Source organism: Mus pahari, chromosome 3, assembly GCF_900095145.1.
Source record: "Mus pahari chromosome 3, PAHARI_EIJ_v1.1, whole genome shotgun sequence".
Lineage (NCBI taxonomy): Eukaryota > Metazoa > Chordata > Mammalia > Rodentia > Muridae > Mus > Mus pahari.
In genome coordinates this window covers 138,177,635-138,205,533 of record NC_034592.1, presented here as the reverse complement: position 1 = coordinate 138,205,533, position 27,899 = coordinate 138,177,635, and the positions used below count along the sequence as shown (strand labels likewise).

General features: G+C 51.1%; 3 protein-coding genes across 3 annotated transcripts in view; 2 read left to right on the top strand and 1 right to left on the bottom strand.

The window, feature by feature from the left end:
* Window positions 1–65: 65 nt before the first annotated feature.
* On the top strand, window positions 66–7,197 carry Eif6 (eukaryotic translation initiation factor 6). Its single transcript, XM_021192460.1, has 6 exons — window positions 66–644; window positions 760–845; window positions 3,135–3,310; window positions 3,804–3,980; window positions 4,168–4,349; window positions 6,920–7,197. The coding sequence occupies exons 1-6, from the start codon at window positions 538–540 to the stop codon at window positions 6,927–6,929; spliced, it is 738 nt and encodes a 245-aa protein (XP_021048119.1). The 5' UTR covers window positions 66–537; the 3' UTR covers window positions 6,930–7,197.
* A 583-nt stretch (window positions 7,198–7,780) lies between these two features.
* Mmp24os (MMP24 opposite strand) lies at window positions 7,781–9,322 on the top strand. Its single transcript, XM_029536573.1, has 2 exons — window positions 7,781–7,856; window positions 7,939–9,322. Exon 2 carries the CDS (start codon window positions 7,942–7,944, stop codon window positions 8,095–8,097), a length of 156 nt encoding a protein of 51 aa, XP_029392433.1. The 5' UTR covers window positions 7,781–7,856; window positions 7,939–7,941; the 3' UTR covers window positions 8,098–9,322.
* A 67-nt stretch (window positions 9,323–9,389) lies between these two features.
* Mmp24 (matrix metallopeptidase 24) overlaps window positions 9,390–27,899 on the bottom strand; it is a gene marked incomplete at its 5' end in the record, with an annotated part of 43,529 nt that continues 25,019 nt past the window's right edge. The window contains 6 exons of the mRNA XM_021192803.2: window positions 9,390–11,313; window positions 12,844–13,110; window positions 14,685–14,823; window positions 16,518–16,732; window positions 19,320–19,481; window positions 27,218–27,522. Of these exons, the coding sequence (XP_021048462.1) occupies window positions 10,976–11,313; window positions 12,844–13,110; window positions 14,685–14,823; window positions 16,518–16,732; window positions 19,320–19,481; window positions 27,218–27,522 (1,426 nt within the window). The remainder of the gene's footprint in view (window positions 11,314–12,843; window positions 13,111–14,684; window positions 14,824–16,517; window positions 16,733–19,319; window positions 19,482–27,217; window positions 27,523–27,899) is intronic.

Below are 27,899 nucleotides of genomic sequence, written 5' to 3'. Positions count from 1 at the left end.
ACTTGGTAAATAAAGCCCTCATCAATCCATCTTCAATCAGACAACACCGGTTCCTCCTTCCCTCAATCTTTTCATTTGCCCAGCCTCAGGTTTGATTGATAATTCCTTCTAAAAAGGCCCAATAGGAAGTGAAGCCAATAACCTAAAGCAAGAAAACATGCAGAAGGCGGGGTCGGGCGGAGTCACCTAGTAACCATCGAGTCCTCCCAAAGGGTGGGGCTAGAGTGGCCATCAGCTCCGCCTGGCTCCCCGCGCGCTCCCGGAAGCGGGCCTGGGAGGAGGCGGAAACGGAAAGCTAGTTACGGGAGAAGTTGTTGCAGCGTGTAGACGTTGGAGTCGCTTGGTGAGCTGGTGGGACTCTGGGCAGCAAAGGTCAGTTCCGGGCCGCAGGGCGAGAGGATTTGGGGCAGGAGAGCACGCCCGGAGGTCGGAGGGGCCCGAGAGAGCGGGGTTTGAGGAGGCGAGGCTGGTTGAGCCGGCTCCGGAGTGACTCTGTCGGCCGAGAACCCGCAATCGTGCCGCCCCCCAGCCTCTCTCATGGCGGTCAGAGCGTCGTTCGAGAACAACTGTGAGGTCGGTTGTTTTGCCAAACTCACAAACACCTACTGCCTGGTGGCCATCGGAGGATCAGAGAACTTCTACAGGTGAGGCGAGAGCTTCTGGTCCCGAGCTGGCGGGCCGGGAAGGGAAGGGAGGCGGAGAGCGAGAGGTCGGAAAGAGCGACCCACCCCAGTAAGCAGCGAATCCGTGTTTCTACAGTGTGTTCGAGGGTGAGCTCTCCGATACCATTCCCGTGGTGCACGCATCCATCGCCGGCTGCCGAATCATCGGGCGCATGTGTGTGGGTAAGGCGGGTGGAAGACGCCGAGGGACACAGCGAAGCACTCTGAGTCATTAGTTCCTGGAGATTACCCGCAGTGATTGGGGGATTCCCAGGCTTTCGGGCTCAGTGGACTTTGGAATCTGTCAGGGGTGGGTGGGGCTCGGAACTGCAGATCAAGAACACTGTCTCTCAAAGACTTGAGAACAGCCGGAGCGAAATAGCATTAAGTGCTACTATCATTCTCGGTCTCGTTTTTCCTTCACAGTGATACTGAAAAGCAGGGGTTGTCTCTCGGAACTATGTGACTTACCGAATCCCACACCTAAGGGCGGAGAAGGATTTGAATCTCTCTCCTGCCTCTGAATATGGACAAGTTGCTTCTAGTAGTTGAGCACCAGTTTCTCCCTCAGGAAATAACTAAGGTCCCAGGTCATCCTGTTCAGCTGCATTTAATTCTTACAATCTCTTAAGTACCACTCGAGTGCTGTCCTTAACCGTTTGACCTCAAAGCACTGTTGAGTGGTCCCCGACTTTTCCTTTTATTCCCCACACTCTAGCCTTATCTGCACTGCCCCTGTAGCTAACAATGACCTAGAACTTTTGATACACCGGCACCCACCTCCCAGGTTTGGGGGTTAGTAGGTGTGTGCCATTATGCCTAAGCAGTCCCTCTTTCACCTGGCACTGTGTCCCGTTGCTAAACTCTTTGTTTCTTGGTTCAGGCTTTTATGTATTTACCTAAAAACATTTTTTTTTAAATCGTTAAGCATGGGTGGTGACTACATGGCTTCTTATTTACATTAATCTCTAATAATAAAACATCCTGGTCTTTTATTTATTTATTTATTTAATGTAAGAACACTGTAGCTCTCTTCAAACACCCCAGAAGAGGGCATCAGATCTCATTATAGATGGTTGTGAGCCTCCATGTGGTTACTGGGATTTGAACTTAGGACCTTCCAAAGAGCAGTCAGTGATCTTAACTGCTGAGCCATCTCTCCAGCCCACATCATGTTGTTTTTTTTTTTAAGATTTATTTATTTATTATATGTAAGTACACTGTAGCTGTCTTCAGACACTCCAGAAGAGGGTGTCAGATCTTGTTACAGATGGTTGTGAGCCACCGTGTGGTTGCTGGGATTTGAACTCCGGACCTTTGGAAGAACAGTCGGGTGCTCTCACCCACTGAGCCATCTCACCAGCCCCGCATCATGGTCTTTTAACTGTGTCCTTGGGATATGAAATGAATTCTGACACAACAGGGGAGATTTTAGTCTGGTCTTTGTTCTGTTTTAAGGAATGTAACATGAAGTTCAGAGATTGAGAACTGTGGCTCAGGCTAGGTAGAAGTTTAAGTGCAGTTGTCATAGTGTAATGTTGAATGCTTTGTATAAAAATACCATTCTTGATAATGAGTATTTAGACAATTTATAGTTTGGTGTCTTAAGACTAGTACTACTAGCCGGGCAGTGGTGGCACTTGCCTTTAATCCCAGCACTTGGGAGGCAGAGGGAGGAGGATCTTTGGAGTTTGAGGCCAGCCTGGTCTACAGAGTGAGTTCCAGGACAGCCAGGGTCACACAGTGAAATCCTATCTCGAAACAAAACAAACAAATAAAGACTGGTACTACTGTGTAAATATGAACATATGTATGTATTATTGTTGGGTATATAGTACCTATCAGTGGAGTGGAATAGTCCCAGGATATATGACCATTTAGTGTAAAAGATGGCTACCAGTAATATCCTAAGTGGATGGGAGAGGGTTTCTCTGTATAGCCCTGGCTGTCCACAGGGTTTCTCTGTGTAACCCTGGCCGTCCTGGAGCTCACTCTGTAGACCAGGCTGGCCTCGAACTCAGAAATCCGCCTGCCTCCGCCTCCCAAGTGCTGGGATCAAAGGCGTGCGCCACCACGCCCGACTCATTGTATACTCTTGTCAGAGTATAGAGTTGCTCCATGTATTATTGCTAGCATGTGATATTGATGGTCTTTGAAAATTTTTAGCAATTTAGGTGGGTGTGTAGTGTTAGCAAAATGTATTACTAATGCCAAGAATCTTCCTGCTAGTCCTGAGCTCCCCCTATCCCGAGTTGGTAACAGTGAGGTGGGTGGTATTTGTTGGGACATAGTTCTGGCCTCCTGCGGCCTGTTTAGGCGACCCACAGCTCATATGCGGATCTGCAGTTGAAGGGCTGGGGTTGGCTTAGCGCTCTCCCAGGAAGCCAGTTGGGCTAGAATGGGTGGCATCCTGGGAAGCCGATGCTGTACTAGGGGTTTATTTGTCCCACTGTGCCATTTTGTTCTCTTCAGGGAACAGGCATGGGCTCCTGGTACCCAACAACACCACCGACCAGGAGCTGCAGCACATCCGCAACAGCCTGCCTGACTCCGTGCAGATACGGCGGGTGGAGGAGCGGCTCTCTGCCCTTGGCAATGTTACCACCTGCAATGACTATGTGGCCTTGGTCCACCCAGACTTGGACAGGGTGAGGTGGCAGCTTGGTCTGGAAGTTACGGGACTAACCTAGCCAGTGGTTGGTAGTTATCACCTCAGGAATTAGGCAGGAATTAGGGGTTTCACTTGTGATTTTCCTTGGGCACTCCAGTTTTTTGCTTTCATGGGAGTAGTGAGGCCTCAGTCAGTATCAAACTGGGAAGGGCACTAATCCTTCAGGTTTGGAGAGATTGGCCTGCTTGGTTCTGGGCCATGATAGTTGACAGTTGTACTAGGGTGTATGTTAGTGAAAAGGGTGACATGAAAACAAGACTCATGTTTTTCAGGGCCTGCCTGGGCTTTAGGAACTCCAGGCTGAGCCTAGCTTTTAGCCATACCCAAGTCTTAGCTCAGTGAGGATTCCACGTGCAGATTTGTGGTTAAAAGGGACTCAGGGAGCCAAGTTTGGGTGTTTGACACTTAGAGTTGCCTGGATGTTTGGCCTCCATGTTCTGGCTCCTGGACACAATTCCTTTCACCATCAGGAGACGGAAGAGATCCTGGCTGATGTCCTCAAGGTGGAAGTCTTCAGACAGACAGTTGCTGACCAGGTGCTGGTAGGAAGCTACTGTGTCTTCAGTAATCAAGGAGGTCTGGTGCACCCTAAAACTTCTATTGAGGACCAGGATGAGTTGTCCTCCCTTCTTCAGGTCCCCCTTGTGGTAAGCATTCCTACCATCTGAGCCCTGTCTATAGAGTCAGTCCCTTTTGTCACCCTTTGGGAATCTGGGTCATTACCGACCCTAGTTTGGGACTGGGGCCTTGAGACGTGGAGCAGGCTCGGGGGAAGAGTCCTTCCTTGGGGGAGGTATGAGAACTTGCGTTTGGTACAGTGACACTTGTCTTCAGGCAGGCACTGTGAACCGAGGGAGTGAGGTGATTGCTGCTGGGATGGTGGTGAACGATTGGTGTGCTTTCTGTGGTCTGGACACGACCAGCACGGAGCTGTCAGTGGTGGAGAGTGTCTTCAAGCTGAATGAAGCCAAGCCAAGTACCATTGCCACCAGCATGCGGGATTCCCTCATTGACAGGTAACTTGGCCCTTTTCTTGTTTGAGACAGGGTTTCTGTGTAGCCCAGGCTGTCCTTGAACTCGCTCTGTAGACCAGGCTAGCCTCTGCCTCCTGAGTGCTAGAATAAAAGGCGTGCACCACCATGCCTGGCTCACTCTTGCCTTTGAGGGGAGGGGAAGATGGTGGATCTTTGAATGAGAGCCCTGTTGTCTGTACTGGGAGGTTTAGAGTGAATATACATACTGGCTTAGAGCCACAAACATTGACATCTGCTCATACTTAGTCTTCCTCGAAAACAGCTCTCTGGGCAGATCTCTTCTGTGGTCCATCTTACTTGGTCACTGCCATGTTTTACAGTTTGTATTTGCACATGGTGTCCACTGTCTCCAGCTAGTGGCCTGAGACCTGAGATAGGAAAGAGCTGTTGGCTAGGGAAGGTGGGAAGCCTCCTTAATCCCTGAGGGGACCCCGACTGCTGTGGTGCTCTTAAACAAGTTGTAGGTGAGTTTTGTATTGAAATCCTGGTCTAGACCTGCAGTTCTCAACCTGGGGCCCGAACAACCCTTTCACAGGGTCACATACCAGATATCTTGCATACCAGATATTCACATTACAGTCCGTAACAGTAGCAAAATTACAATTATGAAGTAGTCACAAACATAATTTTATGGTTGGGGGTCACCACAACCTGAGGAACTGTACTCAGGATCACAGCACAAGGACGGTCAAGAGCCCGCAATCTAGACTCTGTGGGCGAAAAGCCACCCAAGCTGGACTCGGATGCTCACTCTCATCCCTTGGGAGGTTGGACCAGGACTTTTTATTTTTACCTGGAAGGACAGCAGCAGAAGACGCTAAGTAGTTGGGCACCTTTCTTTCAGCCTGCCCGGGACCTTTCTCAAGGCATGCCATGTCCAACACACACAGATACCTCTGTGAGGCCAGAAACCCAGAAGTAGAGAAGGGCCCAGGGACAGATGCCATGGAATGCGGGCCTCGTCCTAGTGTACTTGTTCTCACGGTGGATATGCCTGTGTTGGGGATAACTGGGTGGTGTGGCTTTATATCCTGCCTCTGAGGGTTCACAGTAGACATGGGAGATGCTGTCTATCCTCTTAGCTGTTACAGGAGACACAAACAGTTCTTAAGTGTCCCTGGATGGGCAGCTTGTGAAGCTGGTGAGAAATTTCCCGGGATTATAGAAGTTTCTTGAGTGACGTTTAGTCTGTTTTAGGGGATGAGGAGTTGTTTAAATATTGGAAAAGAGTGAGGAAGAACCTCACATGGACAGAGAGATGGAAAAATACTGAGTGTGTGAAGAAAACAAGTTTTCCCAGAGTGCGAAGGGCTTTAAGTTCCCGTATCAGGCAGTTTGGACTGTCAGCCTGAGATTCTGAGCTTTACTGGATGTTGGGTTGCTTGTTTATGTGGATTCCTAGTGTAATCAGAGGTTCTGACTATAGGTGGAAATAATAATCCAACTCTGGCTCTTTAAATGATATCATGTGACCCAGACTGGCTCTGCTGAAGCTAGAAGTGTGTGCCACCACACCTGGCTATGTGCGTGTGTTTTAAAATAAGCTACTAGTTTTGATGACGACATTTTGGTACTCAGCCTGACTAACTTTGCTGTCAGAGCTGGTGAACAATTGAGTTTATGCACTGTAGGCAAATGCTGTCCTGTAGGGCTACCCCCCAGCCTGAGAAGTTGTTCTACAGCGTTTTATGTGCCAGACAGTATTAACGTGATGATAAGAACACTCCCTGTCCTTTTAGAACTTGGAAAAGAAGGAAAGACTCTTTCCTTTGAGTTTTTGGACTTGTTTTGAGGTGTGCATGGATTTTACGGTGAAGATAGCAGGTTGATATGGGAGAAGATCTAGTGGGTAAAACTAGTACAGGCAGTGAGGACTGACTCGGTTCAGATTCCCACACCACATAAAAGCTGAGCTTGGTGGCACGTGTCTAACTCCAGCGTTGGGCTCACTGGCTGTCAGTCTAGCAGCCATGGTGAGCTCCAGGCTCAATGAGAGACCCTGACTCAAAAAGTAAACTGAGAAAGCAGCTGAGGAAAGAGCTGACATGAGCCTCTGCGTGCTGCACACAGTGAGGACCTCGGCTTCAGTACCGTGAATGATTACCACCTCCAATACGAGTGATCCACTTAATCCTTAGAGAGCACGTCTGTTTTCCAGTCTAGTATTTGTGACTTTTTGTATCAGCAGTAATGAAGAGTTCTGGAAAAGGAAGCCAAAGTTTTGGCCTTGGCCTGGCCTCTGAGAGGCTTGGTCTGGGCACATCCTGCTCTCACCGACTTTCTTTGCTCCTATCTCTTATGTTCTGAGGCTCGAGTTTATGACTGAACAAATTGGAGAAGGGTGGCCCACCTGAAAGAGGAAAGAATTGATTTTACTTCTCAAACGTGGGGAGTTTTAGGCTTGATCTTACATGGGATATAGTCAGTCTGGAACCCTGGGGACAGGTGGGGTTCCAAGTGTGGCTTTTCAAGGACTGAACTAGAACAGGTCTAGGGTGGGGCCACATATACCTTGTAAAACAGCTACTGATAATCCACTCTTCTTTCTGCAGCCTCACATGAGTCACTGTCCATGCTGCCGTGTGGGTTCCTGCCCCTGGACTTTGGCTCATTTTCCATGCCTGAGCTAGTCTGTACCAGATGCTGGCAGTGGGACATGGCAGAGCTCACCAGAGCTGAATTGTTGATTGCCCAACCCTTCACCTGTGCCATCTCTTGACAATTGTTACTGGGAAGCCTGCCCTGTCATGCTGGCTTTCAGTTCTTTCGGCTCTTGGATGAAAGTTCTGCTATCTTGTGCTCCACCCCATTAAAGGACTGCCTCCCACCATCTTCAGTGTGCTGTGTGTGTGTGGCCTCAGTTTGCAAGACCTCCTTCTACAGCAGTTCCTGGGTTGTGGGGAAGTTGGGTGGGATTGACATGCAGTGTTTTTCTTCAACAAGATGGGAGACCTGGGGGGGGCAGTGGAACACACCTGTAATTCCAGAGACAGAGGGGATCTCCAGTTCAAAGTCAGCCTGGCTACATACTGAGTTCTAGCAAAGCTAGAGGTATATAATGAGATCCCCCCACCCCTCAAAAAAGATGAGATGAACAAGAGGAAGTAGTGCTGGCTTCTGGGTTCCATTTCAAGCCAGCTCCTGCCTCTCAACCCTCCCTGGCCTCAGAATGACACCCAGCTCTTCTCCCTGCCTGGGCCTTTGTGAGGCCACAGGCACTCAGCTGCAGTGCATTCTGGTCCTGCCTAAACTTGAAGATGGGGTAGTGGGAGGCCAGGCCCTCTGCTGTGGCTCTAGCAGGGCCTTGTTGTAAGTGGGGCGGAGCCTTAGGCCCTGGGCGTGGTTGGCCAGTGCCCCCCCCTCCCGTGCTCGCGGGGCCCGCCCCTGTCGTGCGAAGACCTTCCTCCTCGGTCTTGGCTGCGTCATAACGCTGCTCCTCCCAGGCCAGGCGGCTTCCGCGGCAGCTCTGCTTTCACTTTACTGCCTGAGGTGAGGATGCGAGCGGGTAGAGGGTGGTGGTGGGTGGGGTGACACCTGATCTGGCACGGTACCAAATGGGCTTCTATTACAGACCATGGGCGCTCTTCTGAGTGGTGGCCAGGAAGGCCCGGAACCCGCGCAGCCCCAGCCTCCAGCGCCGCAGGGTCCGCAGCAGCCTCGGCCAGAACCTGGCCCGTGGGGGCCACTGGACGACGTGCGCTTTCTAATCGCCTGCACGTCCTGGTACTGACCCGGCTATCCCTGGCCTTCGTGCCCTCCTGGGCCTGGTCTGGCCTGGCTTTTATCTCCTCACCCTGTGATTTCCTGTCTTACTTCCTCTGGGTAGAGATTCAAGAAAGGTCGTGTGGAGACTGAAAGTCCCTCAGGGCCATCTCAGGATTGCACCTCCACTTCAGACTTGTTCCCTTCCTCGACAGCCCCTGAACCAGCTCATTCCCACGCCCCCATTCAGCTCTGTCCTTGGGCTGATTTCCTGAGGCAGAAGAGCCAGGATCAGATGAGGCCTCCTGGCAGGGTCTTGATGCTATTGGATTCTGGTTTCCCCCTTGCTAGAACTGAGCTGCTGCAGGAGTGCCAGGCCATGGCCCCATGTGCCCTGTCTCCAGAGAAGCCTTGCCACAGTGTCCCTCCCATATTCCTAAGGTTCCTGGGTGACAGGGATAGGGTTGGGTGGGTGGGGGGCATTGATTGCTGGTTAGAAGATGCATGAGACAACTGCAGAAGTGCACTCCCAAGGTACCCCTTTCTCCCCGAAACTTCTTACGGGCACACATATGCCCTGGTCTTTGTTCCCATACCCCAGGGGGGGAAAAACACTGTATTTCTGTTTTATTTAGAAATGATTTAAAAAACATTGTACAAAGGCTGATCAGTTTAAAATGTGACCGACACTGAGATGCTATGATATCACCCAGGCTGAGGGGAAGCTGAGCTCTGGGGGCTCCAGTACTTTGCCCCTCTGACTGCTCTGACCTGGGCTGATGGACAAACAGATGACCGCAGGCAGAAGAATCCAAGATTGGAAGCCTCTAGGCTGAGCCCTCTCTGGGCCCAGCCCTGCGTCCCTCACATCTGCAGCCTGGGCTGCCTGCCTCCATCCCCTGCTCTTTCTCAACTGGCCTTGCAGTGCCAGGAGCCAACAGGGAGCCTGCGGGGCCTAGAGCTTTCAAGAAGCAAGAGCACCAACCTGAGGAAAGGGACCAGGGAACTGGGGGGAGGGAGGCCCAGAAGAGAGAGGACTAGAAGAGACAGTTATCTCCGACCCTGGAAGGGCCCACTGATGGGGACACAAGACCTGGCCAGGGCCACCTGGATGGCAGGGGCAGATAATAAGACCTCCTTGTGCTTCATCTGAGGGTAAGATGAGTGTTGTTACCCTCAGCCTCTCAGAGCCTACAGGAGTTTCATGTGAGTGGACAGGTGTGAGCTAATAAAGTGCTTTGCAAAGTATAAAACACTGTACAAACCTATGAATCACTAAATCTCTGCAGTTGTTCCCCACCTGCCCCAGGGAGCCTGCCCTTGGCCAAAATGAGCAAGAACACAATGGTGAGATGGGACACAGTGGACCCACATAGGTGCTTCTGGGACAAGAGATTTTACTCAACAACTCCCAGGGCAGCGAGAGTCCCTGTCTGTGCTACAGGGTGAGCTGACCCGAATCCCAGAGACCACAGGGCAGGGGCAATGCCCATGCAGGCTCAGAGGTCAGAGTTGGTATCTGTGACCCACTAGCACCCTGACGACCGCCTCGTGCCACTGTTGGGCTTGGCAGAGAGCCAGTGAGTGACACTTGCACTCAGTGGTTTTGGAGCAAGTCAAGCCAAGACTTAGGAACTGTCAGATGTGAAGAAGGGCCTCAGGTTCAAACAACAAAAAGGTAGGTTGAGTTAGGGGGTCGGGGGGAGCCCCAAAGCCTGGGGCTGCAGGAAGATGGACCCAGAGAGCTGGGCCGCCAGGGTCAAGATAGGAGCACAAACACCGACTCCAGGCTGGAGCTGAGTTGCCTCAGGGTCACTGGGGATGTAGATGGAGTACTTAAAAGGCTGCCCTGGTCCCTTACTCTGAGATGATGACAAGGGTGGCTCTAGAATCCTCTCTGCTTTACCTGTAGTCAGGCTGAGCCCCCAGGCCACAAAGGACAGGCTGCAGCAGGGCAGGGGACAATATTAATGAAGGGGAGTAGAGAATGGTCACAAACTTGCATCCGCCCCCAGAACCAGGGTCAACTCCTGCAGCTATTGAACCTCCTGATGAGGATGCCCGCTAGTATCAGGATGCCCGAGTGGCCTTTGAAGCACCGTGGTCTTTAGTGCCTGGGGAAGGGCCACCATACTGGCCTCATCACCAAGACAAGTCACCTCTAGCTGACCTAAAGCCTCAAGTAGCCTTTGCAAAATGGGACTTTAAACAGTAGTGACAGGACATTTAAATATTCACGACATGACAGCTGGGTCCTTGTGAGATCTAGCTGGGCCACCGCCTTGCCTGCAGCATGTGACCCTAAGTTCTGAGTCTCAGAGGAGACCTGATGGGTGGAGCGGGTTTCCTGAGGAATCTGCTATGGGCTAGCAGGGGAAACCCAGGCTTTTGCCCACTGTTGACATCAGGGGCACTGCAGCCTTGGAGGATAGTAGGGTAGGGGTGAGGGGACATCTGACCAGCAGGTGTTGGCAGAAGGGACTGGGATTGGTGGCATCTTGGGGTGGGGGTGAGAGCTAGTGCTGGCTTGCCTCAGAGGGCTGGGTCCCAGCCAGGACTGGAGCTGCGGTATCTTGCAGACACCACAGGATGCCGTGACCTCAGGGGCACCTCCTGGCACCATCCTTGCCTCCTGACAGGGCCTGACCTATTCCCTTGAGTAGAGAGAGGTCTGCCCAGGACAGAAGGCTGGCAGCTGGGTGCCAGCTACCCAACCTGGGGCATAGCCACCATCACTCCTTGCCCCGCACTCAGCCTAGACCAGTGTACCCACCACTTCAGCTACACATGAACCTGGCCTAGGGCCCTGCTGGCCCCAGTGGGCAGTGGCTAGAGCTGCCCCTCAGACCCTGGTGAGGAAGGGCCTGGCTGGCCAGACCGGGTAGACAGAGAGGGCTCTGGACTGCTCATACCCACTCCTGGACCGGCCGCTTATAGTAGGTGACGGGCTGCGGACCCGCCTTGTTCTTGAACTGGAAGATAGTGTAGAGCAGCACCAGGAGGCAGAGGGACAGTGTGCAGGGGACAACCACAGCCACAGCATTCACAGAGCCTGGCACGTCATCGATGGTCACCATGATGTCCACATCATCCTGGGGCAGCCTCCGCTCCTTACGCCGCTCTACCTCCTTCTGCTTGCAGCCCATCCAGTCACGCAGGATGTTGCGTGGGTAGCCTGGCTCCACACTCAGTTTCTGGTTGTCAAACTTCCAGTAGTCCCGGCCTTTGTAGAAGTAGGTGTAATCTGTGGAAATGGGAAGGACTCAGCGCCACTACTCCAACTCACCCTTAGTCCCTGCTCTGGACTAATTTGAACCTGGGGTCCTGCAGCACTGTGCCAGAGAGGGGCTCCAGGTGGCATGGTAGGTGGAGGGGGTGGTCTGCTGGAACGGAGGTGATTGAGTGCACTGCTTGCCCCACTGATGGTGCAGTAACCAACTCAGCCAAGTAGGACCCCCAGAATGTGGACAGTCTTGCTTGCTAGCTCAAAGGTACTAGGAAACCACTAAGGGGCTTTGAGTCGAGCGGGCAAATGCTTTAATGTGTACTGCCCAGGCTGGCTCTGCCTTGGTATGGAAACAGCTCTGTCATATTGTGCCCCAGGCTTCCTGTTAGGGTCAGATCAAGTACTTGTACAATGCCAACTCCATAGCTTTAGGACCTCAGTCTACCTCTTTGAGTTGAGGAGCAAGATTTCATTTGTTAGCAGCAGACACCATGGCTTCAGTTATATGGCCTGGCCTTGGCATATATCACTCTGCAACACGGATACTAGTTGTTTAGGACCCTTCTAGTGGCTCTGATGGCTGGAAGGGTAAGATGGCAGGCCAGGCAGCTCTGCCAGTCACTCCCTGGGCAGCTCCCTTAAGACTCCCAGCCAGTGGACAGACAGCAAAGCAGCTCGCTTAGACTCTCCTCATTGGCTGGCTCCCCAAGACTTTCATTGGTCAAAGTCTTTGATGTCACCTGTCTCTGAGGCTCGCCAAAGAGGGAGACCACATGTGTAAAGCATCACATTTTAAAAGCCACTAAACAGTGGTGTCCCCCTGCCTCGTTTATTTCTTGAGCTTTTGTGGCAAGGTTGTTTTCTGTCACTGGGCTGAGAACTATGCAAGTCTTATTGCTTTCATCCTGAGCCCCATCCCATACGCTGGTTCTCAGCGATCACCATGCAGCGAATGACTGAACCCTGCCATTTCACACCAACTGAAATGCTGGTAAGATGATGAGGGCAGCTAAAGCCATTACATGGCATGTGGTGGGCATTATGCTAAGTGTTCTCTAATTTGCCTTATGAATCTTTTATCGCCCAGCCCAAGGGTAAGTGGTACCATTCTCATTTCATGGAAAGTGGAATGAGAAAAGGTAAATGACTTGCCCGCTTCTATAGAGAGCAGAGCAGGGGGTCTGTGAACCCAGCCAGCTCTGGTCAAGTGTCGGTGCTTTGACCCAGGTCGGTCAGTAGACAGTCATGGATGCTTGCTCTGCACCTGGAAAAGCCTGAGCCTCCTTTGAGAAGCTCCTAATCGGATAGGGAGACCTGATGGCATATGGTGATTGCCAGGGTAGCCTTCAACCCCATGAAAAGTAACCTTTGAACCACCCCTATCCATCACTTCGAGTTAATTTACTATGTGAACACGGTCTGTCTGGGGCCAGTTGTCTGTTACCAAGTTACATTACTCAAATCTGGAAACTCCAGAGAAGATGCCTGGCCCTTGAGACCCACATAAAATTAACTCCCCAATCCCACCTCAGCTTGGCCCTTACATACATCCTTCCTTGCTGATGAAGGCCCCTTGTGGAGCCTGCGGGATGCCCTTCCACACGGTGATGGGCTTGGGGTAGCCAGGGTCTGTGGCTCGCCGCTCCTCGCTGTAGCGCCAGTACCGTTCACCTTTGAAGAAGTAGGTTTTGCCCACAGGTTCCCAGCGCAGAGCTGTGTCGATTCCTTCCCGGGGCAGGCAGCTTCCCAGCTCCCCCAAGCTGTGGGGGTACCCAGGCTCCACCGTCACTTCTTTGAACACCCAGTACTTGTCTCCTGCAGAGAAGGGAGCACAGAATCAGCCTCCGTGAGCCGCTGGCACAGTGCTCCCACTTTGCCCATCTTCATTCATGAAGCCGGAATGTTTTAGCCCCTGGCCCATCAGATCTGTGGGGCAAAAGCCAATCGAAGCCAATGTGCACCATACTACCTAGGTTTTCTGTCCCACCATCTTGGTTTTGATGACCCTTTTGAGACAACATCTTTTTTTAAATCCCTGGCTAGCTTGGAATTCATTATGGAGAGCAGATTTGTCTCAGCCTTTCAGCGATCCTCCTGCCTCTGCCTTCCAAGGGTTGGGATTACAGGTTTAGCTTGTCTTGACCCTCTTTCATTTTTTGGTGATCTTAGCCACTCCTGTGACATCGCATGCTACAGCTCCCTGCAGCTGGGGTCAGGTGGGGTGTCTGATGGAGCAGCACCGACTACCATGACAACCTGGGACCTTAGCATGCTTATTGTGTTCAGAACAGACAAGGAGTTAGTCTTGGTGGAAGCCCCTGTGGGTGAGCGAGCGGTCTCAGGATGGAGAAAACTGCAGTTACTTAGGTTCTTTTGTTTTGTTTGTCTGTTTTTGCTTTTCGAGACAGGGTCTCCCTGTGTAGCCCTGGCTGTCCTAGAACTCACTCTGTAGAATAGGCTGGCCTCAAACTCAGAAATCCTCCTGCCTCTGCCTCCCAAGTGCTGGGATTAAAGGCATGTGCCACCACTGGTCGGCAAGTTACTTAGTTTTTTGTACACACTGGTCAACTGTTCATAAATATTCACACCTGGACTACAACAAGGCTTTGACAATTCTAAACCTGACCCTTAGGCAGAAAGTTACCAATTTCCCATGCATCCAAGTTCCTCTGTCCTCGACGTGGCTGGCTCATGTCAAACAATGCACAGCACTCAGGACTTTACGCACTCTTCACACATCACCAACTCATGGCTGTCTCAGATCCTCACACTCCTTCATCTGCTATACCCTCACCTAACTGATGATACAGCCCCACCCCCTTACATCCTGTGCCTTCCCAAGATCCCTGGCTGCCCAAAACTAGGTCAAGTCAAAGTTACCAATACGAAACAACTCAGAACAGAGCTAGCTTCCCCCCTTTCCCCTTTCCTCTATCCTGGTGGTGTGCTTGGGCTCTTACAGAACTGAGAGAATGACCTTCTAGTGGAGTGTGGGTGGCCTTCCTTGTCTTGCCCTGGACTTTGTATGGATGGAATTTTTCACCCCATCAACTTTGGTGCTTGACTTGAGCTTCCCAGAAAACTTCCCAGAGTTTCCTTTCTGCAGAAACCTGACCCTTCAGAAGTCAGTGTCAACCCATGCAGGGTGTCTGTTTCCCATGCCACCTCTTCTGGTTTAGATAGGAAAAAGGAAACCTCAAAAGGGACATGGTGGCGCACGCCTTTAATCCCAGCACTTGGGAGGCAGAGGCAGGTGGATCTCTGAGTTCGAGGCCAGCCTGGTCTACAGAGTGAGTTCCAGGACAGCCAGGGCTATACAGAGAAACTCTGTCCCCAAAAAACAAAAATAATAAATAAAGGGGGGGGGGACATGGAAATGCCCACGTTACCTTTGAAGAAGACAAATCTCCCGTCAGCTCTTTCATAGGCTGCATCTATGCGAGCAGGCAGGCCCTTCCAGAACTGTTCGATCTGCATGGGGTAGCCCTCCTGCACTCGGTTATTGCGCAGGCGCCAGAACCAGCGATCCTGGGAGGCGGGGGAGAGAGGCAGGTGGCAGGCTTTACCTCTGAATTCAGTGATCTCAGCCCCAGGGCTCAGGCCCAAAGAACCCAACCCCAACCCTGGGGCTCAGCCTCACAACCTCCCATAGAGTCTGTCCATCTGTTGCTTCCAACTCTTAAAAGAAGACAGGATGTAACTAACTCTTCATCAGCGCCCTGCTGTCCAAGACTATGAGACACGCGGCAGATGGGTGTGGGAGAGGTGTGGAAAGGCTCGAAAGGAGACTGCTATGGCCAGGAGTGACCACGGGAGGGCAGCAGAGAGTTACCGATATCAGTTGGGCTGGGCCTCCGTCTGGTGGGAATCCCAGCATGGTAAAGAAGATGGTAAAACCCACACGGCCTGTGAACACTTTGTTAAGAGGATCAAAGAGGTACGAGAGCTGCAGTAGGAACATGACTCAGAAGATAGTACAAACCTAGAGGTTTTTTTCTTTCTTTCTTTTTTTTTAATTCACTTATGTGTATGGGTTTGTGTCTGGGTGTATGAATGTACATCGCGTGTGTGCATGAGCCTGCAGACATCAGAAGAGGGCACTGGATCCTCTGGAGCTGGCTAGAGTCACTTGTGATCCCCCATGTGGGTACTGGGAACTGAACCCAGGTCCTCTGCAAGAGCAGTAAGCATTCTTAACCCGGAAGGTAGCAATTTAAAAGTGTTCTTACAAAGCACTTACAGGTCCAGTTTTAAAAATACTTTATTCTGACCTGCAAAACTCTGTCAAGTCAGGAAGGCCAAGGGACATGCCTAGAGCTAGTCGCTTAGTGAGAGGCAGAACGGGCCTGCCTATGTGGCCTGATTCTTACTTAGTGATTGAAGCTTGCTGGGGAGACCTTACGAAGGAAAATGGGGTGGCTCTCCTCTGCCACCCAGTGTCATAGAGACCTGTTTTCCAGCTCCCACTTGATGAAGGGTACTAGTGACTGGGGCGTACCAGTAGGCAGCTTCCAGCTCTTTTGTGATGGCATAGTTCCCTTTTTGCACCCAACATGGAATGACTCTGATGGGCCGGCTGTTCTAGCTTCAGCATTTCCATTAAGGGGCTGAGTTAGCACCAGGTCTGTGTCTCCTCCACTGTCCCCCTTGTCTTGAGTGGCTTCTCCATCCTCCTGGCCACAACCGTTGATTCTAAAGGTACTCTCCTTAACCAGAACCCCTCATCCCAACTCTATCTCAGCGTGTTTCCCCAAGGATCTAGCCAGCCCGTGGATCACATGACAGGCGCAGGACAGGGAACATGATACGGCCTGCCCAGTACCCTCCACTCATGCCCTGGCAGGAGCTGTAGACTCTGCCACCCCTGACCAGCCCCTACTCTGCATCTTCTTAGCCTCTAATCTTCACACATCCTGTGCCAGAAGAATGACTCCCCCAGTCGAATAGCTGAGGTCTGAAGAGGGGGGTGACTTGTCCAAAGTCACAGGCCCCATCTCCAGCATTTTCCTGAGCACTGGCTTCTTGGACGCGGTCAGTTCCCCAGTCTCTCCTTGTCACCTTGTAGAACCAAATTGATTAACCCGTCAGCACCAGAAAGAGACTGTGGGTCCCGGCCACCAGTTCCTATGCAGGGCCCCACAGTTGCCTGCTTCTGGAGCAGGAGCCTGGCCAGCTCCGTGGCGGGGAAAGGGACAGTGGGTAGCACTGACCGCTATCCGTACCTTAAACACAAACATCTCCCCTCGGAAGAGGGCCACTGTGTTGAAGTTGCCATCGCAGATGTTGGGTTTGGCACCTGGAGTGGATGGCCGGTCCCCCAGAGGTGGCCGAGGGGGCCTGGGGTGCCTCTCATGCTTCCTCTCAGATGGCGAATGGATCCTGCGGACCGGGAGTGTAGGAAGGGGCCTTGTGGGCTCCAGAGGCTCAGCTGGGGGTCCTGGAGAGAGGGGCTGGATCTTAGGGAGGGCCCAGCTTTTCCCTTCCATCATTTATCATTGCCCCAACCCTGCATAGGCAGTTCCGGGTCAAGTCAGTCCCTCTGACTTCCTGTACCTTCTCCCTGACTTTATGCCCCAGTCTCTGAGAACACAGATGGGAAGAGCTCTGGATGGATAGGGACCTCCACTCTCCAACCCCAGGTCTGGCATCTTCCCTTTTTAAGAAGCTGCCTCTGGGCCAGTGTCCTGCCTTCAGGCCAGTGTCCCACACCCTCCTTTGCTGCTCCCCTTCACACAGGCTGGACTCTCATTTCTAACCACTTCCACTCTTCAGGCAACTTCAAAAGAGCTTCAGTGCCATGTTCTACCCAAACCACTTGCCAAGATCACCAATGACCTCTGGGTTTTGGAATCCAATAGTTATCAACTCAAACTCTGTTGACGTAATGACTCATCTCGGGAATCTTGGTAACGAAGGTTGTGACTCAGAGGGCCTGGGGTGGGGCCAGACAGCATGTTTTCAAGGTCTCAGGTGAAGCCCATGTCACCCGTCTGAGGCCTGCCCATTGGCTTGCAAGTTTGTGGAAGCATCTGCCTTGAACCATTTTCCTCCTTTTCCAGGCCCCTGCAAGGTTTGTCTGTCCTTGGGGGCTTCTCTATTAACCTCCATTGTCAGGGGTGTCCACCCTACTCCCAAGACTGGGTACCCTTGGGGTCTCTTTTCTTCCTTCCCTCTGTAATGCCTCTCAACTTGGGCAACTCATGGGAATCATCCAGGGAACTTTTACACCTCTAGATCTTCAGGAAGCTCCTGAGATGGACTCACTCAAATCTCTGAGGTGAGGGCTTGGGGTCAGTAGTTTTTATAAGATGATTCTTAAGGGCAGCCCAGCTGAGAGTCATTGCTCTAACGGGCCCATCTCGGTTCCTGGCTTTAGAGACCCCGAGAGCTGTCCTTTGACATTCTGTGGTGATAGAAATGCTCTGTGTGTGTATTGTCAATATTGTTGCCGCTGGCCATATGCACATATGGCTATTGAGTACTTAAAGTGAGTGACTAGTTCTTAGTGGCCAAAGAGCTGAAACAGTGTAAATATTATAAATTTAAATTTTCTTTCTTTCTTTCTTTCTTTCTTTCTTTCTTTCTTTCTTTCTTTCTTTCTTTCTTTCTTTCTTTCCTTTTCAAAACATATTTCTCTGTGTAGCCCTGACTGTCCTGGAACTCACTCTGTAGACCAGGCTGGCCTCAAGCTCAGTGTTTCTCCTGCCTCTCCCTCCCAAGTGCTGGGATTAAAGGCGTGCACCTCTACCACCACCACTACCTGGCTAACACTTCAGTTTTAATAGCTATCTGTAACTAGTAACTATGAATTGTACACTAAATTCTCCAAGCAGATAGCCATCTGGTCTGTGGGCTGCACACTGAGAAGTCTTATCATCATTCTACAGTTACAAAGGCCAGAACACCCCCAAACCTCACTTTTTTTTTTAAAAAAAAAGCAGGGTCTCATATGTCAGTGGCTGGCCTCAAACCCCTTATGTAGCGAAGAGATGAATTTGAACTTGTGATCCTCTAGAAGGCTGGGATTGCAGGTGTGTGCTACCATGGCCCTAGCGTACAATGGGTTCCAATCGTAGGGCTTCATGTAGGCTAGGGGAGTACTGGCTGAGCTACACCCATAGCAAACTCACAACTCTCAGTTCTCGTGACCTTTCCCTCAGTTCTGTCTTTCAGTCATCCCCACATCGGATCTGTCAGCAGATCCTGTCCATTCTGCCTTTGAGATGACTTTTAGTACTGGCTGCCCACCCTGCCTCCTGCTGTGTCACCTGCTGTGATGCAGGGTCTGGTTGCTGCACCTCCTCCAGAGGGACCCCCACTCCTGTGCTTTGTTCCCCAGCATTTGCTCAAATGACCTGGTCTTCCCATTTCAGCCAACCTGGCTAGAGGCTCCGTACCAGCCTGACTCTCCTTGGCACTGTGGTAGGGATTGGCATAGCTTTTTGTTTGTTTGTTTGTTTTTGTTTTTTTGTTTTTGTTTTTTTTTTCAAGACAGGATTTCTCTGTATAGCCTTGGCTGTCCTGGAACTCACTTTGTAGACCAGGCTGGCCTCCAACTCAGAAATCCGCCTGCCTCAGCCTCCCGAGTGCTGGGACTAAAGGCGTGCACCACCACTGCCCAGCAGGATCATATGGTCATGTCCTAAGACAGCAAGCTAGCTCCTCATTTGTCCTAAGATCACAGATCCAGTTATGACACTATTCCCCGGGCAGATGCGTGACTCACCTATGTTAGAGTGTACCTGGTCCCCATCTATTAGAGGGAGGTAATGGAGAAGAGGAGGTGGCGGGGAGATGGGTGGAAAGGATAGTAAAGAGGGAACGAGTGGGCCTCACCTCACTTTGCCCTTCCCAGTTACAGCCTTGTCCTCTAGGTTTCCCAGTGTGCTAGGGGACCTCAGAAAAGTTAGCACAGAGACCCAGCAGCAACACTGATGACTGGCAAAGCTTCAACCCCCGACCAGCCACAGCCCATTCTCACCATGGTGACCCTCCCCTGTCCTCCCCTCCCCTACTTCACACACCGTAAATCTTCTGGATGCCCTGGAGATCATCCTGTGGTAGTTTGAAGTTGTGTGTCTCCATGTATTGGTAGAAGGGAGCCATGATAGCACTGGGGTCATTAGAGTGCTCCAGGCCCAGTGCATGGCCCAGTTCATGCACGGCCACCAGGAAGAGGTCATTGCCTGCAGAGAGGGACATAAGAGGTGCCCAGGGCACCCACTGTGTATCAGTCAGGCCGTTACTTAGCATAGCAGACACTTAGCACAACACTTGTCCCTGACCTGTGGCTGGACATTGGGGATATAGAGAAATCAAATACAGTCTTTGCACACATGCACACACACATACATATGCACGCACACACACACAGCTATTGGTACAGAGGGGTACATGCAGAATGGCTCCACAGCATTCAGGCGGCACTTGGGTGCTTTAACAGATGTAGAAAGATTGAGAACTTATTTTAAGGTACTAAGGATTGAATCTTTAGGCCTTGTATATAGCACTGAGCTATCTCCCAAGATCTCTTCTACTTTTTATTTTTGAGGCCTTGAACCTGCAATCTTCCTGCCTTAGTCTCCAAGTAGCTGGGATTGCATGTCTGTGCTACTAAGTCCCATTCAGATTGGAGGGAGATGCTCAAGAAGATACCATCAGGGTGAAGCCTGAGTCTTGAATGGTTAAGACATGAGTCTGAAGAATGGATTCAGGGTTAGGGAGGAAGAGGGTGGAGTGGCATTCCTGGCGAGGGACTGCTATAACTCAGGTCCAGGGACAAGCAGTTCATTCCATTTGGCTCGAGAACAAAGCGCTAGGGGAGGGCCAGGGAGAGATGAGGTCAGCCAGGCTGGCAAGCAGGGCTCTGTGATGCCCTACAAAGGAATTTGGATCCGTTTCTTGGCCATGGCCATGTGGGGGCCAGGGAGAGCAGGAGAGGAGGTTGGGCAGAATGAAGTCACTCTGTTTGCCACTGGAGAGAGGATTAGAGGCAAAGGAGCCTTGAAGCAGGTAGATCAGTGGGATTGGTTCAGAAGGTGGGGTACAGGTACTGGGGTGCTGGTAGGCAGAAGCAAGGAAACTGGCAAGACAGAAGACAAAGTCCTTAGGGTGGCTGGTTAGTAGTCATCTCCAGGAGGCCTGGTGTGAATAGGGATAGTTATGGGGCAGCAGTACCCTAGTCCTGGAATGACCAGCTAAAATTGAGGTGAGGAATCACAAACAGGTGGGAACACAATCCTAGTACTGAAATCGGGCACAGGATGCCAGACATGAGACTGAGGGGCAGCGTGCTATGTGGTTTTGAGCATCTCTGAGATGGGACAGCTCCACCTTCATTTCCAGGGCCACACCTTCAGGCTTTATGAACTGGGGCTAACACCTGAACTCCAATATACTCATTTGTAGAAAGGGATAACTGGACCTGCCTCATTGATTAAGTGAGGAGTGCATACTCGAGAGGTGTAAGATGCACAGCATAGCTGGGAATGGTTCTGCTGCTGCTACAGGCACAAAAGACATGAGCTGGAGTCGTGTGTGGTGGCGCACGCCTTTAATCCCAGCACTCGGGAGGCAGAGGCAGGTGGATTTCTGAGTTGGAGGCCAGCCTGGTCTACAAAGTGAGTTCCAGGACAGCCAAGGCTACACAGANANNCNGTCTCGAAAAACCAACCAACCAACCAACCAAACAAACAAAAAAACAAAAAAACATGAGCTGGACCAGAACAAGCCCATCAACCAGAAAGGCAGGGTTCCAGCAACCAGAGTCTCTTAAAACTAGCTGCCATCAGTTTCTCCTTTAAGCCTTAGGTAGGGCAAGGCCTGAATCGGTAGGCATTAAGTAACCATAGTTGGGAAAGAACATGGCCAAGGAGTTGGGCGGGATGCCGTAGCCACGGTTCTGGCTCCTCCTGCTCAATCTCTGGCATTTGTTCACCCCTGGGACCTTTCTCTTATCTCCCACTCTTACACTTGCCTCAGTCCCTTTCCATCATCACAAAGTCCACCAGGAGTTGGGAACGTTCTTGCCTACTCTGCCCTGGTACCCCTGGCAGAGTTGCCCCTACTTAATTAAGGCCTCTGGAGAGTCAGATGAGGGTGGGAGTTACCTGGCATTTCTGAGTAAAGTTTTGAGAAAAGAGAGGAATTCACAGGCCAGACCCAGACTGACTTTTCCGACACCAACACTGTCATCATCAAGCCACCTTTGAGCAAGGGAGAGGAGTGGGGGGATGGGCAGATCACTGCAAGGTTGGCCAACAGCCTGAGCTGAGAAGGGCAGGCTGACAGGAGAAAGGCAGGTTGCCCCCAGCTCCTTGTCCAGGTCCTGGTCCCTTCAGCAGCAGGGAAGCAGTGAGCTCATCCATTAGCTCCGCTCCAAAGGTGGCTGCTGGGGCTGGCAGAAGGCAGCTCGGTTTCCTGGGGCCCGTCCTGGCTCTGCTTCCAGCTTGCTGCTCCACCTGGACAAGCTGTTCAGGGCCTTTCTCCTGAGCAGGCCTCTCCTTGGGAACACCCACAGGGACCTCAGCAGGGAGCCAGGGAGCCCTGGGTGCTCTCCACCATTGTCCTTGGCTTGTGCCCGGTTCTGTGACCAGTGAAATCACTTGAAGGAAAAAGTCCCGTGGGTTTGTTCCCAGGACTGAAAGGAAGAGAAGAGCTAGGAAGCTAGAACCAGGAGAGGGGAGGAAAGGAGAGGGCAGTCACACTGTGCTTGTGAGGGGACACAGAGGGATGATGCGTGGCTTCAGCTATGGAGAAGAACCTTGTGCCTTCCGGAGAGGAGGCTCTCAGGGTCTTTGCTCCCCAGAGGGTGGGAGGCAGGAAGCAGAGTGGTCAGAACACAGTTTGGACAGCTCTGCTGTGTCCTAGCAGTGTGGCATCTTAAGATCTCTTTCTCAGCCGGGTGTGGTGGCGCATGCCTTTAATCCCAGCACGTGGGAGGCAGAGGCAGGCGGATTTCTGAGTTTGAGGCCAGCCTGGTCTACAGAGTGAGTTCCAGGACAGCCAGGCTACACAGAGAAACTCTGTCTCGAAAAAAAACAAAAACCAAAAACCAAAAAAAAAAAAAAAAAAAAAAAAAAAAGGTTGCCTTCCTCCTAAGAGCAGGGACAAAGAGTCAGTGTGACAAGTATCTGCATCAGGTCCTCGCACAGCTGGATCATTACGCAGTACCTCTGTTGTGTTGAGAGGACCGGTGTCCCCAACTGTGTGTGTTCTGGAAGTCTCTGTCCTGTGTAGCATGACAATCTGCTCGGCTACTCCACTGGACCTTGCCTTTTTTAGGATGGACTCTGTCACCGGGGACTCCCATCTTCCTGACTCTAATAGCGCCCACCCCAAGGCATCCCCCTGCCCCCGCAGTCTCCCCTGTCCCCTCTGGCTGGAATACCTTCTTCCTTTAATGTTCACCTCAGTGCCATCTCTCAGGAAACCAATCTGGCTCATCCAGATGGCGGGGAAAGCTGCCTTCTCCACTCCGACAGCATTTTAATCTCAGGCACCTTTAGGTACCAGCCACACCCCAGTCTTCATTAATCACAGCCACGGGTACACACTCTGCCCCAAGACTGAGATTCTTGGGGGGCAGTCGCCTCAGAAAATGACTCAACGTTGCTCGAGTCTGACATGGTAAGGTCTCAGCATCCAGAAGGGGACAGTACCAAAACTGCAGTCATTTTCTAAATGCTGTCCATGGGCCACCTGTCACAGACCCCTGTGGGGATTGTTAAAGATGTGACATCTTGCTTCCACATCTGGCTCTGCTGCCTTCCAACTGCGACTTTCTTAACACCCAGCAGAGCTTCACTTCTGTCACCTCTAAACCGGAGATTATAATCCCTACCTCCCTGGTGGGGCATGAGCTAGTGACCTAAGTGTGGGAAGGTTCTGTCCTGGGGAACAGGGTGTGGTCATGAAGGCTCTTCCTGCCTTGTCACCTTCCTCTAGCATGGAACACTCAAGGCCGGGGCCCCTCCCGGCAGAGCTGAGAAAGTGCCTGCTGACTTCACTGTTTGACTCATTTGAAAGAAACGGGGACAGAGGAAGTTTAATAAAAGTGACTTAAGGTGTGCTGGGCTAGCCTGCCCCTTTGCATACGTCAGTGGGATGGGGAATGAGAACCACATGAATAATTCAGTGGTACTCTGGGGAGCTGTGTGCGCATGCGCGTGCGCGCACCTGCTGTACTGGGCAATACTCGGGAGTCATGAGGAGAGGGACAGGTTAAAGATGAACCTGAGTCTCACCACACAAATGACTACACTCAGGACAGTTTCTTCCATGCAAGACAGGGACATGTGGGGCCTGGGTGTATTTTTAATGGTAAGACTTTAAAAGAGCCATGTGTGATGGCGAACTTGTTTGGACCTCGACTCAAGCCAACAACTGTAAAAGACTTCTGCAGTAGCTTGGTAGCCTGCCGGAGGGTATTAGATTATGGGTCTGCACGTTTGTAGGTGTGCCAACCCGTGCGTGTGGGTATATGGAGGCCAGAAGCCTTGGGCACTGTTGCATCTTGTGTTTTGAGGCAGGGTCTCTCCCTGGGTCTGGAGAGTCCTGACCAGGCCAGGCTGCTTAGCCAGCAAGTCCCAGGTAGTCCCCTGTCTCCAACTCTCCAGTGATGGGAGTCCAAGTATATGGTACACACCTATTCTTTTCACACGGGTTGTGGGGCTCAGACTCAGGTCTTTGTGCTCACTTGCGTGGCGAGCACTTCACCTGTGCTCCACGGGTCAGGGTTTAAGAAGTTGTAAAGACCTTTGTTAGTGTTACGCATTAGTCATATATAAAATAATATTACACCTGGGTCTTTCTTTAAAATACTTTAGCAGTAGAGCTGGAGGGATGGCTCAGTGGTTAAGAGTACTTGCTCCTCTTGTAGAGGACCAGGGTTCATTTCCCAACACCCACGTGGCAGCTCACAACCATCTGCATTTCCAGTTCTAGAAGATCTGGCGCCCTCTTCTGGCCTCCAAGGACACTGCTTGGAATGTATTTACGTGTAGGCAGAGCATTCATACACATAAAATAAAGATTAAAAACAAACAAACAAACAAAACCACCACCACCACGACCACTACCACCAAAACCACCCAGTCCCAAAATAAAAGTGGAAGGGCTAGGTAGCAAGTGCAGCTGTGTTGGTCCCTGAAGTAGACGAGGGTTATCTATGGGTTGTTCTTAGCGTCCCTCCTTTAGAGAGTTTGAAAATGTTCCTTAATGAAAGAAGAAAGACCAATAATCAGACCAAAGTTGCCATGAGAGCCTGCTCCCTCTGTCTTTGTGTCTACGTGGAAATCAAATGTTGTCTTATCCAGGTGCTCAGAAACCGTGGCTCCCTTCGTCTTGATGAAACACACCCAGGGCAGTGTTCACCAGCTCACGGCCAGCAGCCATAGGGCTGTGCTTCTAAGCGTTAACTGGCCTGTCCCTGTCTTTACAGAGCAAAGTCCTAACTCCAGTCTAGAGAAGACAGTAGCTCTCTTGGGCTTTCTATCAGAACTGGAGGCTGGTCACCAAACATGGCATGCTTCAATGGTGTCCATTCACAGGCTCGAGGTCCTTCCCACTTGCTACACATACCAGTCTCAGAACTGGAGGCTGAGCCCCTTAAACTCTTCAAAGCAAGGAGACCCCGAGGCTTGGCAGAAAGGGAGGCAGGGCCACTTCTTCCTAGCACCTCCGTAGGAAAAGGAAAACAGCCCTTTGAAAATTCAGTTGTGTTTAACACAGCTAAAACTTAAACACTTTCAGCTAACGGTGCCTGGCACGTGACAAGGCCTGAGAATGATAAGGTTTGTTTCCTGACCCTTATCAGTCACTGCACTCATCTGTTGATATCACTCCAACAATAAGAATAAGATAAAGACTAGGTACAGAAGGGCCAGGAAAGTTATCCAGGACATAGGAGAGATGACGCCAATCCGGGGGAAATAGAGCTTCACAGGAAATAAGAGGGCAATGACATTCTCGTGGCTCCTGGGCTGCACCTTGGCCAAACCAACTCCTGGGCCAGTTTTGGGCAGAGGCTGAGAGAAGCAACCCCCCGACTCACACAGTGGTCTGGTGGATCCTCAGGGGAGGATCCCACCTACACCAGACATGGCTTCTGAGGGAAGGGACTACGAAAAGCCTGCCAGTACCCAAGAGCTGCACCAAGACAGGAAGGGGTGTTTTCTGTTTCCCAAGATCTCCGGGGACAAGATTTCATGTTTCTAAAAGACGCTTGGTGGTTCACATGGGTAGGCTGGGTAGGAAAACTTCAAGGACAGAGATGCTTTTCAAGACTGGACTCCGCTTTCTTAACTGTCTTGGTGATTCTCATGGGCCCTGCAGTTTGAGATCCATGGGAGCTCAGCCTGGTGGTTGCGGGTATGGGCTCCAGGATTGTAACACCCAAATTCCAAACCTTGTTTAGCTACTCACTATAGGACTGTAGACAGAATACTGCTTCTATTTACCTTGGTTTGCCTATCTGTAAAATGGGGACAATGGTACCTTCTTACGGCATGATGTGTGGAAGGCACTTGGTATGGACCTTAGAACTTTAACATACCCATGAGTCACTATCTGTTACAATCTAAAGGCTGGATCCCCTGTCCCTCCTTCCTCCCGACTCTGTTGCATTTTCTTGGCACCGCTGCTGCAACAGAGTCTGCCTTATGACAGGATTGCATACGTAGACACTAGATTCTGCCTGCCCTCTTAATTAAATGCTTAGGTATCCTTTGGCTTTTTCCTGACTTTGTACCATGTCACAGCAGCATTGGAAGAGACCTTAGTGATGACTTAATCTGTCCCTTTGTCCCCACTTCCCGTATACTGGGATTACATGTGCAGAGCACCACTCCTTTCTCATGCTGGGGATTGAACCCAGGGCTTTCTGAGTCCTAAACAAAGACTACCAATTGAGCTACATCCTTAGGATGCTATTGAACTCCAGCACTGCCAGCTATACCATCTGAGCCCTGAGCTCTTCATCTTAAAAATGGACATGAGCTGGCACAATGTCTCAGTGGATAAAGACACTTGCTACCAAGCCAGATGATCCGAGTTCAAGCCCCAGAACGTACCTGGTAGGAGGAGAGAAAGAGCTCCCGCAAGTTGTCCTCTGAACTCTCTATAGTACACACTTACTCCACAACTAAAAGGTAACTAAATGTAATGGATAGATTATTGGGCCAGTGAGATGGCTGTCGGTAAAGGTACCTGCCACCCGATGTGGCCACCTGAGTCTGATTACTGAGACCTAGACAATGGAAGGAGAAAACCCATCTTCCCAAGTTGTCTTCTGACCTCCTGTGGCATGTGCACACCTACACAACACACACACAACACACACACACACACACACACAAATAAACAAATGTAATAAAATGTTTAAATGGACACAACACTGTGTCCTTTTCTACGTCTAAGCGAGTGTCTTGTGCATTCATATTGATGAACTCTTTAATGACGAGAGCTACTGCTGCCCAATACTGACTGCTATTTCGTGAGTATCCACGCCACCACAGTGGTGCAGGGCAAGTTCTCTGAGGATGCTAGGATAGTTACACCACAGCTTAGCGTAATGTTGGGGCTGGAACCCATGCCTTTCAGATCTCAAGCTCCACTTTCATGTCTTCTACCTGTTTCTTCAGCTGCTAATATGCCATCTTCTTATTCATGGTGCTATCCTGCTTCAGACCAATTAGACCAGCTCCTAGGTGGCCTCACCCATCTTTGTGGCTCTGGTCCTGACGGATCAGGTTTTAAATATTATCAGAGGCCACAGTTCTCGCTCTCTTGGGTCCTTAGTTCTTAGATGAGAAGCTCTGGAAAGCAGGTCTCTCGTCAATGATGCTCTCCCAGTGCATCCTGGGTAAGTCTTTCCCTGACAGCTGAACAGCTCAGCACCCCTGCCCTGCCCTCATGGCCTTACCATCATGGTTGGCATTCCCTAGCGTCCAGGGCTCATCTGAATCAAAGTGAGTGTCTCCTCCGATCCCTGGGCCAGGAAAGTAGGCATGGGCTAGGAATCCCCCTTCCCCATCAAATGGGGAGCTGTCACCATGGAAACCGGAAGCAAAGAAGATCATGATGTCTGCCTCCTTCCGGTCACTTTTGATCTCATGGTATGGCACCTCTTCAAAGGTCAGCGGAGTCACCTTCTGCCACACATCGAAAGCCTGACGAATAGCCTTCCGTGTGTCCAGCTCACCCACCTTCGGGGTATAATTGTGAATGCTGGGGAGAGAGAGAAGGCTCATTAGAAGGGAACACAGAATCAGGGATCAGTGTGGCCCAGTGGTCTTCATGTTTTGAGTCCTAGGATTCTGTCTACTGAGATGCTTCAGGAGCCGAAGAACATGCTGACTAGTCAGTACACTGGACCCCTCAGTCAGAAAAGCTTTGTTTTCACCGGAGTTTTTATTCCTGACAAGGCTTGTGTTGCATAAGTGATTCCATCCCATGTGTAGTAAAAAACTGGTAGATCAAATTTTCTGAGTTTAACTCTACCTCTTCCAGGGCTGGAGAGATGGCTCAGTGGTTAAGAGCACCCGACTGCTCTTCCGAAGGTCCTGAGTTCAAATCCCAGCAACCACATGGTGGCTCACAACCAT